Genomic DNA, 12,376 nt, shown 5'->3' with positions numbered 1-12,376 from the left:
TACCCAGAGAGAACCCACACAGGTACAGGGAGAACATGCAAAACGTTCATGCTGTGAGGTGACAGTTCCAATCAGTGCACCACCGTGCCACCTCTAGCAAAACATTTTATGCTATTTCTCTGTGATTACTGTTCCCACTTGGATCTATTCTAACAGCTTAAACGCCCCAGAATTACTCTTATGAGCTTTTTAAAAATAATAACCATAAAAAATCCAACTACAAACAACTTTTGAGGATGACATCCATCCTTTTTCTTAACCAGTTGTTCCAACTTATAGGTCCCTATAGAGTCATATAATTAGAGGTTACATAAAAATGCTTATGACATGCTTATTACATGCCAAGATTGAGTGAGTACAATGTGCCGTGCAGTTTCTGTGGTGGCTAAGTGAAAGTAACCATCACACCCCAATAAAGCTGCCTGTCTCTGCCAGCAGACCTATATTGAAATGTGCAGCAGAGACCATTACAACACGCTTAAGAACATTAGCAAGATGGAGAGCAGATATCAGTTAGTGCATAACCTCCAAACCTGGGCGTCTTTTCAAGTGCCGCTCAATAATTGCACACTCCGCCCACATGATCGAGTAGCTGAAATAATTCACAGTCATCCAATAAAGTCATTCGGATTCTTTAATGTTTTTTCTACAAAAATATTTTACATTAGAAAACACAGCTTGAAATATACACAGTCCACTTGGATTGAAGTACCCATGGAACATCTCCATTGAAATATATCTGTGTCTATATTTAAACTGTAGGTAAATATACCAGCAACAATAAACCTGGTTGCTGTTTTGTGAGGTTTTTCAATGATGTCACCAGGAGGAACTTGGGATTGAAACCGTGAGCTGTAATCTGATCAAAGCAAATATGGACTCACAATCTATCCATATTAATTACAAAAAATACAACAAAGCAGAGGCAAATGCTGCCTCTGATAATGGCAGGGAATGCTTCTGGTGAAAATAACGACTTTGTGTAGATATATGAACATCATTTCCTCAAAGAGTGTGGGAGTTTAGGTAAAGGATCAAAGCAAGGATAATGGCACTAAGCAACCGTGAGAGAGACTTTCTGCCATGAATAACATTCGTTTGTCTGTTTTCCAAATCCCAGAGTGCCCTTTCCTGCATGTAGCTGTAGCAGGTGGTATTCACCTGCCTGCCTGCCTGTTTACAACCTCAAATGCCACTCATCTACCTGTTGCCATCCAGCGTGCCATTTATGCCTGGCTGTCAGGATCCCACAGGGGCCATTCATCTACAAACTATCTACACCACATCCACAGGGCACTTTTTTTTTTTTTGCCAGGCTGCCTCGATATGTGCCGGGGTGTCAGTCAACTGTCTAACTACAGTATTTATATCCCAGGATGTCATTCTTTACCCTGGCTTGAGCCGTTCTGTGGGGTTTTTATATCAGGTTGCGTAAAAATACTATTTTTCTCCGGGATAGGTGAATCAGAACCCTAAACTTCGCCATCATGTTAACTGCAGTCAGGCTGAAACGAAAGATAAAAAAATAGATTTGACGGACAGGGTTTTGAAAGGCATATAGTAGCCTGGTAGGAAGTTTTACTTTCCAGGCACAATTTTTTTCTTTGGCAAATATGCTTCTTTACTCTCTTGCTGATAGTTAGATGCGAAGATAGGTGTTTAAATATTTATGGCTATGCTGGAAGGTAAAAAAAAAAATGTCTTGAAGCAAGTAAATGACTTGTAAATGACAAAAACAATGCTAGTTCAATGAGCTTGAGGTCAGCTAGCTATTCCCCTCTTTTCCTGGTCTTTCTAAAGCAAATGTTCTCATCAAACTCTCAGCAAGGAAGCATATTTCTCAAAAATGTCTGTCATTACCAGATTCCATGGTGTCACTTATTAAAATGTTTCTATTTTTTTTAACCACTTCACATCAAACAAATGCCATTCATTATTGCTGTAAACTTGGTGCACATGAAAAAAACAATCTCTACTCATTTAGTCTTCTCAGCGTTAAGCCTTTTTAGCCATTCAAAAACAACAAAAACAAACCTAAAACAAAAAAGATATAACAATTTGTCAAGTACGGCACTAACATTATCATTGTGGATGCATTGATACCTGTCAGGGGTACCTTAGTTTGATAGTATGATACTGGTATGTACATCCCAAACTGCAAGGCGCTTTAGATGACCATCAAATGGCATGTGAAATAAATAACAACAAAATAATGGTAAAAACATACCAATCAATACTTATATGAGCAGAAATTTCCAGTTTGTACTTTAGTGTGTGTCCACTGGCCCTTCACTAATAATTAAACTCTTGCACCCAGCTTGAGAACTGTGTCCCATGCTTTAGCATCATAGCAGTTCGGAGCGGAGGGCCAGTGACAGCGTCCAGAGTGGCGGCAGCAGCCAGACGGGAGACGGGGATGGGCGGACGCCTAAAGGCGATGCGGTGTCCGAGGTGCAGGAGCACACCTCGTATCCGTTCTCCGCGTGATCTGGGTGATTTTGCACGTTGACTCTCGTCTCTGTGCTTTTGGGCTGTGTGTCCGGAGAGTCCGACTGCATCTCTGTGCACAGCAGCCAGTCCTTTGCGATGAGGCGGGGGTATCCTGCCTCCACCTCCATGTCACTGCCTGGCACTCGCCAGTACTCCTTCCCTTTGAAGAAATAGGACGAGCCTTAAGAGAGAGTGGGAGGGAGGGAGGGGGAGGACACAGGGTTGATACTGTTATATTTTTGGATGTGAATAAACAGAACAAGATCACATGGAGCAGAGAAACAATATAATACTAAATCGCACGTAAGGTGGAAAGTTGGCTGCAGTAACTGTATTAAAAACACAGCAAGTGAATATATGAGCAGGATTATAGAAGTTTCCGTGTGATGTCACTGGTGAAATCCAAAATGACCCACAATGACTTGGAATTTACGAGGAGACCAACAGGAAAAAAACCCCCCCGTTTTTGTGTTAAAGCCTGCACAAAAGTAATGACTGGAAAATGTTAATCATCCCAAGAAGGAAATGTGCCTGTTAGTTCATACATAATGGGCTATTAGTTCCAGTGATCTGGTCAGGGACGCGGATGTTATGAAGGCTGAGGTTCTGCACTAAAAGCTGCAGGAATTAAAAACTGGGAAGGGAGCAAACTGACTGTTTATTAAGTGCTTGCTTATAATTTTCCAGAAAAGTTAAAAAAAGATGTTCAGAGTTTTAAAAATGTGCATTTGATCAAACGTAAAGATTAAAACCAGCCTTGACAGTTTGTCAGGAGTGAAGCGCTGCCTGTGTGCACTGCTGCAATACATAATGAGTTTTAAGTTTAATGTACAAAATCAAGCATATATCAAATGTATTCTGAGCTAATGATACAAACATAGAAACCAGAATAAACTTAGGGTGGCACGGAGGTGTAGTGGTTAGCAGGCAGTGACCTCAATGCAAGAACATTAAGTTTTGATTTTGAATGTGCCCGTTGGGGAGGCCAATCCATGAGTGATACTGTTGGTATGTTTTTACCGCTCTCCCAGTACATCATTGTTATGCTGAAAAATGAAACTGGTGCCAACCAGACACTTTCCAAATGGTGGAGTACTGAGAGTACTTTTCTACATTCACAATTCCATCAATTTGACAATATTTCCAACACCAGTGGCTGAAATTCAGCCCCAAACCATGCTCTCTTGACCTCCTTCGACAACTTTTTGAGTCAGAAAGTTGGATTCGTCACTCCATAAAACCTGTTTCATCTAATTTTCAATCCACTTCCTCTGTAATTTGGCACACCTCAATTTTTCTTTCTTAAGACGGGCTTCTTGACAGCCACCAGTCCATTGAAAAGTAAACTTTTGAAGAGGTTCTGGCACTCACATACATACTGATAAACCAAAAAATTTGAACATTTGAAAATTGGAATCATCAGTTGTCACTGATTTTCAGTCCAGATGTTGTGGACTCTGCTTCACTTCCTTAAGAAGGACTTTTGGACAGCCATCCTTTCACTGAGACCATTTCTGATGAGGCCTGAGTAAACAGTAGATGGATCAAATGTCTCATATATCTCTTCCTGTTTCTTAAGGACACGACTTTGACATACTGTTCACATGCTGTAGACGGTTTTGTTCAGGACCATTTTTCAGGTCACACTGTACACCACTTTAACCCCACCTGATACACACAAAAGCACAGCTTTACAGAAACCCATACTATACTTTTTGACACACTTGAGACATTTTTCTCAACCCGTGGAGCTAACGTTATGCACCGTTTAACATCTTCCCCACTAGCTGCTTCTCGCTGATATCTGTGTCATGTTAGGTGACCAGAATTACATCAAATGTGATGCACTATGCAAAAAAGAAGCACGCATTGTAAGGTGTGATGTAAGGTAACGATCAGCACAATAATTTGATAAGTTTGCCTCCCTCAGACATGCTTCTACAGTTGCTTGGGAGCATAAAATCTGAATCTACTGAGATAGACAAGCGTATAACTGATGTGGCTCCTCGTTTGCTGCTTTTGTCCCCTTCAGCATTGTTCACATCAAGTCTTTTCTCTTTTCTTCTTAGCTCTTAAAACACTTAGACCCCCGGAGAGCAGTCATTTTGGTTTTCTACCTTAGACCCCCGCGGAGTCATCATTTTGCGTTTCTACCTTTAAAAGCCGGAGAGCAGTCAGTCAAATGCTGGAGTCATTCATATGTATATTAGGTCGTTACCTAGGAATTCTGGAGGGAGGGGAGTGGGGGTGAGTGATTGAGGGGGTGGGGGAGTGGAGTGTTTCAGTTTGCCATCTTAGGGAGAAATCAACACATGTCCTTTGTATGTCCTTTGTTGCTGACATTTATTGATGAAAACAGTACAAAAAACCAACCATTTGTACACATATTTACAAATAATGATAAAAAGTGAGTGAGTACATTTCAACATTTTCAGCAATCACTCACAATCCTGGCACTGCCACGGTATCTGTCGTCTGCATTTACCACATGTGTACCTGTAGCAGTGAACACATCGCACAGTGGCCTGATTTTTTTTGCATCTGTGTTTGACCTGACACGTGGCTCTTTTTCCAGGGCTCGGTGTGGAGGGTTGTGTCCGAAGCAACTGATCTTTTCTTGCCTTCTTCGCAGCTACATGAGAGCGAGCCAACTCCCTTGCAAGCTCCACCAGGAAGTCCACCCGTCTTTCCTTCGTCCCGGTGCATGCTTGATACAGCACATGTGCATTCAGTGCTGCCATGTCAATCATGTTATAAAACACGGCGACTGGTGGGTTAGTGTTACCAGTGCTCTGATTGGTGCCTCTGATTGTACCATTCCTCAATCCCACGGCGACTATGTTGCAGGTCTTTTGTGGTTCTATGTTTATGTGTTTCATTGTGTGTAAAAGGGCTATGAAAATAACAATTTATCTTATTTCTTAGGTGTTTTCAACCTCTGCTGCCACGCTGACGGCGTATGCGGCCAAACGGAAGAAGACAGTCTATATTCTTAGCAGCATGCACAGCGTGGTTCAGACTGATAACACCACCAAAAGGAAGCCAAACACTGTCACCCTTTACAACAAAACAAAGTGTGGCGTGGATGTGATGGACCAGATGGTTCGGGAGTACACTGTCCGCAAAGGAACACGGCGCTGGCCAGTCGCCGTGTTTTATAACATGATTGACATGGCAGCACTGAATGCACATGTGCTGTATCAAGCATGCACCGGGACGAAGGAAAGATGGGTGGACTTCCTGGTGGCGCTTGCAACAGAGTTGGCTCACTCTCATGTAGCTGCGAAGAAGGCAAGAAAAGATCAGTTGCTTCGGGCAGAACCCTCCACACCGAGCCCTGGAAAAAGAGCCACGTGTCAGGTCAAACACAAATGCAAGAAAAATCAGGCCACTGTGCGATGTGTTCACTGCAAAAGATACAAATGTGGTAAATGCAGACTACAGGTACCATGGCAGTGCCAGGATTGTGAGTGATTGCTGACAATGTTGAATTATTTGTAAATATGTGTACAAATGGTTGGTTTTTTGTACTGTTTTTATCAATAAATGTCAGCAACAAAGGACATACACCCATGTGTGTTGATTTCTCCCCAAGATGGCAAACTGAAACACTCCACTCCACTCCACTCCCCCACCCCCACTCCCCTCCCTCCAGAATTCCTACTTAACAGCCTAATATACATATGAATGACTAGCCAATTTAGCTTCCACTTCCACCATTTGACTGCTCTCCGGGTTTTATAGGTAGAAAGGTAGAAGCCTGGGGATGCTATTAAAAGTGAATTCTTCCATGGCTTGTGTCTCTCCTCAACTCTATTCTCACTGCTGCTCACCATGAGTTATCTTCCCATCTTCTTCGTTTCTCTCTCCTTATCCTATTGGAAACAGCCTAAAGGCAGATAAAAAGCTTTGATGTAGCTTAAGTTTCAATGCCCAAAGGTGTATATAGAGTATACGTGACTGTCTGTGTTCTTGTTTATATAAATGCACACATTCCTATGTGCCCTAACATGAAGCTTTGATTTGCTGGGGCCTTACCTTTTGTGTGATTTGCCTATTGCTATGCACAGCACAGAGCTTGGTGTAGGACCTCTGAAGCTGGTAACAACTCAGATGCAACACAGACCTCTAAACACCTGACAGGGAAAAGAGCTTCCACACATTCAGCTGGGAGTTGCTGCAGGGGAAATCAGTAATGTTGCTCACTCCTGCTGAGAGTGGCCTGAAAAACACAACCAAGTACCTCTGGCTAATTAGCTGTTTTTGTGCCAGTTTTAACTACAACAAGTGCTTAATCAAAGCCTAATATGGACAGCCAAATGGATGACACATTCTTCAGGGGGCTTTGCTTCACAAAGGCTTCCAAAACAATGCAACTAAAAGTAAACATTTTTTTTCTCTACCAGAAAATATTACTGTTTGCTTTTGACCTTTAATAACCATTTAGGAACTTCAAGCAACCCTTTTCCTGCATCTGAGGATCATCTGTAGCTCTGAAGCGTTTGCCTAGTCAAAGCAAATGTCAGGACCTTGTTAATATAATACTTTGGTGGTGTGATTCTGGAGAACTTTACCTAAAATATTATCTCTATGATCATGCATAGCTCTTTTAAGGTCCCAGCACAGGATTTTAGGTTAAGGTGTGGACTTTGGGCCATTGCAACACCTTGATTCTTTTCTTTACAGCTAAACTTGTTGTAGATTTGCTAATGTGCTTGGGCTCTTTGTCCTGCTGCTGGTGTTAGATGTTTGTGCTCTGACGCTCTGTTTAATTTTTGCCAAATGTGGTGCTTATGACCAAACATAAAAGAAACAAAGCAACCCTTCCAAACAAATCATGCTTCAGTCTTTTTCAAATTTTACTATCATGAACTTTAACATTTAACACGATTTGTGAGACCTGTAGAGGCTGAGATGTAGCTCTTGGATTTTTTCTGCAGTTTCTGACCTCGGAGTGAGTTTCCCGGGCATTTACTCCTGGGAATATTGGAAACTGTCTTGAATATATTCCACTTCTGAATAACGGACTTCAAGCTGTTTGGAAATGGCCCTATAACCATTTGCAGATTGATGAGTAATAACAGTGTCTTCTCTGAGATCATTACTGATGTCTTTCCTCCTTGGCATTGTGTTAACGGCTGAATGCTCCAGACCAGCAAACTGCTAAAATGTCGGCTTTAATTGAGGTGCTCACACTCGCTGATGATCAATTAATCAAGTGCATCTGATTAGCAGCACCTGGCAGCTACTTACCCTTTTAATCCTATGGCAGTAGTAAGGGTGTACCTAGTGCCTGTAGACTTACATAGCATAGGCTTTGTTTCAGGTTATTATTATTTTTCCATTTAATTATCAAAGCATGGATGTGGTGTCAAAATCGGCTTATTGTTAATTGTCCAACTGACAGCTGCTTTTCTGATTTCATAGTCTTTTACTCATTAAGTCTAATATTATTGTCCACGCATGCTGTTCTGTGATTAAATTCTATCATAAAACGCTTTCTAATTGTGAAAGAAATTTTAAGAGTGGCAGACAAAAACTTTACAGTTTCAATGTGAAATCAAAAACTGCTACTTTTAGAATAAACTTGTCACACTATTCAGTCTACTAGTTAATTTATTCTGTGCATACTACAAACCCCAAAGCCAAAGAAAAGCGTGCATTTCTTTATACATACCCAACACTAAGCACCAGATTTTTGAAAATGAATTCTCTATTTATTAAGATTTTTTTTGTCAGTACAAACTAATAATGCCTCATCACAATGGGTAATGCCGCGCTAATGCCAACCATAATTCTGCTGGAAGAGCAGTGAGCTCGCACAAGCTTATATTTTCACGTGTGTGGTTCTTAAAGAAGGTACTCAACATTTTTACAGGAGGTAAAAGACCAGAATGTTTTACAGGCACAGATGCACACAGTCCATAAACATTACTGACATGGCACATTCAGGCGTGACATGCTCCAGAAATGATCACATTATCCCACCTCCTCGCGTAAAGCTCGCCACTTTCAGAGAAACTAACAGGAGTGTGGGCTTGGGAGGGACACACACACACACACACACACACACACACACACACACACACACACACACACACACACACACACACAGTATGTATTTGAGCTGTTTTATTTGGTTTAGCAGCCGTTCATTTAAATTTCTGTGTGTAAATATTAGATCAGGCTTTCTGCGATGATTTAAAATTTATAACGACCAAAAAAATGACAAAGCTAAAAAGACGCTCGACAGCTATCCTTGCACACAGAGGGCATTAAAAATGAATATCTTAAATGCAAAGTAATCAAACGTTTTTCTTTTTATAAATGAGAGCAGAGACTCCCCATCATTTTGACGATGCTGACATTTCAGGAATACTCTGTGACTGATTCTTGTACCAGATTAACCAGCTTCTGGTTAAAACTCAAACAAAGGCAGGCAACGCACGTGTCACAAAAACATCTGACACCTGATATTTATGTCTCTTTGTGTAATACACAGCGTAGTACGAAACACTTATTTCTCATAGTGTCTAGCAAATCCCAATAGTCGCTGAAGCTTGCACTTCTCTGCAAAAACAAGCACTTCTGACTTGGTTAAACATTAAGTGGAATGATGCTTTTTGGTAATATGCTGAGCTATGTCTGGGAAAAGGTCATCGGTAACTGTTGATGACTATTTCAAATAGCTGTCAAGTGACTCTGAAGGGTTAGTGGCTAACCATATGTCATAAACACTGGGAGCTAATTTGGGGCGGTTAGCAGAAAACAATACCTCTGTTGTCTATCCAGCATGGAAATAGAAAATGTCACAGACCATAATTGCATTTTGGAACTGGACTAATTATCTACAAACAGAAGGCAGTGCCCGTGCTGCTGCAATGAAACATTTGTCATGCTCAACAACTCGGTGACAACTGTTGAGCACTTACACTCTCCAAAGATTGGAGTACTGGCTGTGGCCAATGAGAAAGCCAGTAAGTAAAAAAGAAGTGCAGGCTGCTGTCTATGTGAGGACGGCACGCACACTCAGAACAGCGCTTAAGTGGTCACTCTCCTACAAACTCTTATGCTACATTCACACTAGTGAAAATAATAGCTGGAGACCAGGGTGTGACCAAAATCCCTGCGACTGTGTGCAATGACCTTGCAGTCTCGTCCCTTCAAAGACAAGGACCAGGTGTATGACCACTCAGACTCAGCTGCTGTCCTTCAAGCGACTTCGAGTGATGATATGACAATAAACTGTGTCCCTTAAACAGTCCGCAACGACCTTCCAATCTGTCCACATTCATAAATTAGATGGAAATAATTTCCAAACATTCACTAATTGAGAGTTAGTGCAGTCAGTCTGAGTCAGTCACCTGTGAGTCAAGAAACTCACAGGTGGTGTGTTCCCATCACAAGATGAACAGTAGTTAAGAGTATTTTATCGACTGTGAGTATGTGCATTCTGGCAAAATGATAAATCACACGAATTTACCAAATGCTAAAACTGCAATAATAAATTCCTATCATAAAGAAAATAATATAAATCTGAAAGAATTAATAACACAGATGTAAATAAGGGAAAGAAACTGAGCACTCTGTTTAAGTGATGAGTGGTTATTTATGATTCTTAAATGCCAAAGATGGCTGCTGCATGACACATAGTCATCTTCTAAATTACAGCTGAACTGGGAAACATAATCCAGCCAATCGTGTTGCTAATCACACACAAGTGTGGAATAAATCACTGCTGCGAAAATAGCAAAAAAAACAAAGCATCCTCTAGGATTTTTTTCCACCAGCATATGTTACAATCCAAAGTTCACTAAGCTAATTTTGTCTGTATGCAGTGACACAGCTAACAGATTTTACACAATTGCTTCTTAACAGGTTTGACCAGCCCACAACCCCCCCACCCTCACCCTCACCTTCACTACAGAGTCCTCTCCCCACTCTCCTGCCTCCCTCGCTTCCCCCCCTTCCTGACACCATGACACCCCCCTCCTCGAATCCCTCTCTCAGCAGCAAGACATCTCCCCCCCTCCCCTCCTCCCAAACATCTCCCAGTGTCACAGTGGATCAGGTCAGGAGGCAACTGAGGAAGCTTCACCCCAGAAAGGCAGCAGGCCCAGACAAGGTGTGTCCTAGGATGCTTAAGGCGTGTGCTGCTGAACTTGGGGAGCCGCTACAACGAGTCTTCAACCTCAGTCTGCGACTGGGGAGAGTGCCCGCCCTATGGAAGACATCCTGCATCGTCCCGGTCCCCAAAAAGAACCGGCCCAATGAGCTGAATGACTTCCGACCGGTGGCACTGACGTCACATCTTATGAAGACTCTAGAGCGGCTCTTCCTCAACTTCCTCCGACCACAGGTACAACATGCCCAGGACCCACTACAGTTTGCATACAAGGTGGGTGTCGGAGTGGAGGATGCCATCCTGTACCTCCTACACAGAGCCCACTCACACCTGGATGGGGGAAAAGGCACGGTCAGGATCCTGTTTCTTGACTTTTCCAGTGCCTTTAATACCATCCGGCCCTGTATGCTTCAGGAAAAACTGAACAGGATGGAGGTGGACCCCTGCCTGGTGGCTTGGATCTCCGACTACCTCACCGACAGACCACAGTACGTCAGGCTGAAGGACATCACGTCTGACACTGTGGTCAGCAGCACAGGAGCACCACAGGGAACTGTGCTGTCCCCTCTTCTCTTCACCCTGTACACCTCTGACTTCTGCTACAACTCTGAATTATGCCACATTCAGAAGTTTGCAGATGACACGGCCATCATGGGGTGTATCTGGGATGATCAGGAAGAGGAGTACAGAAGTCTGGTGAGGAACTTTGTCGCATGGAGTCACACAAACCACCTGCAACTCAACACCTCAAAGACTAAGGAACTGGTTGTGGACTTCGGGAGGTCCAGAGAAGGTCCACTGCCGGTTCAGATAGAGGGGGAGGAGGTGGAGGTGGTCAACAAGTACAAGTACCTCGGGCTGTGGGTGGACAATAAACTGGACTGGTCATGCAACACAGAGCACCTGTATAAAAAAGCCCAAAGCCGACTGTACTTCCTCAGGAGGCTGAGGTCTTTTAACATCTGCAGGAAGCTCCTGAGGATGTTTTACCAGTCGGTGGTTGCTGGAGTACTTTTCTATGCTGTGGTGTGCTGGGGGAGCAGCACAGCAAAGAGGGACTCATCCAGGCTGGAGAAACTGATCAGGAAGGCTAGCTCTGTGGTCGGCATGAAGCTGGACACTCTGGTGACAGTGGCAGAGAAAAGGACATTAAAGAAACTGCTGGACATTATGAACAATGCTGGGCATCCTCTGCACACGGCCATAAACAACCAGAAGAGTCTGTTCAGTGACAGGTTGCTTCTCCCAAAGACAAGAACTAACAGACTTAAAAGCTCCTTTGTCCCACACGCCATCAGACTGTTTAACTCCTCTCTGGAGGGGAGAGGGAGGGGAAACAGGAGGACAAAGGAGGGGGGAACAACTAAGCTGTAGTGCCTCTTCACCTCACTGTACAATACCTTGTGCAATACTTTTGTAAATAGTCAACAGTGCAATAGACTCAATACTTGAAATGTGCAATTCACTTGTATTTTTATTTTTTATTCCTATTTATTCTATTTATCCCCTTTGTATATTTTATTTATATTTGTCTCTGTATTTATATATATATATGTGTGTGTGTGTGTGTGTGTGTGTGTGTGTGTGTGTGTATATATATATATATATATATATATATATATATATATATATATATATATATATATATATATATAACAATTCTGTAACTGTAACTTCGGTCGTTGCTGTGCTTTTTGGAAGTCGAATTTCCCAGAGGAACCCACCCGAGGGATTAATAAAGTTCTATCCTATCTTATCTTA

General features: G+C 42.4%; 1 protein-coding gene across 1 annotated transcript in view; it reads right to left on the bottom strand.

Annotated features, from left to right (window-relative positions):
* Positions 1-2,345: 2,345 nt before the first annotated feature.
* The window catches only part of mmp17a (matrix metallopeptidase 17a), a 119,803-nt gene continuing 109,772 nt past the window's right edge, over positions 2,346-12,376 (bottom strand). The window contains exon 10 of the mRNA XM_085359737.1: positions 2,346-2,671. Within this exon, the coding sequence (XP_085215863.1) occupies positions 2,346-2,671 (326 nt within the window). The remainder of the gene's footprint in view (positions 2,672-12,376) is intronic.

This window comes from Diplotaxodon limnothrissa, linkage group LG7 (genome assembly GCF_057381915.1).
Source record: "Diplotaxodon limnothrissa isolate DT_005_m linkage group LG7, D_limnothrissa_male_GT1.1, whole genome shotgun sequence".
Taxonomy (NCBI): domain Eukaryota; kingdom Metazoa; phylum Chordata; class Actinopteri; order Cichliformes; family Cichlidae; genus Diplotaxodon; species Diplotaxodon limnothrissa.
The sequence above is the reverse complement of the archived record's forward strand: the minus strand, read 5'-3'. Positions and strand labels throughout refer to the sequence as shown.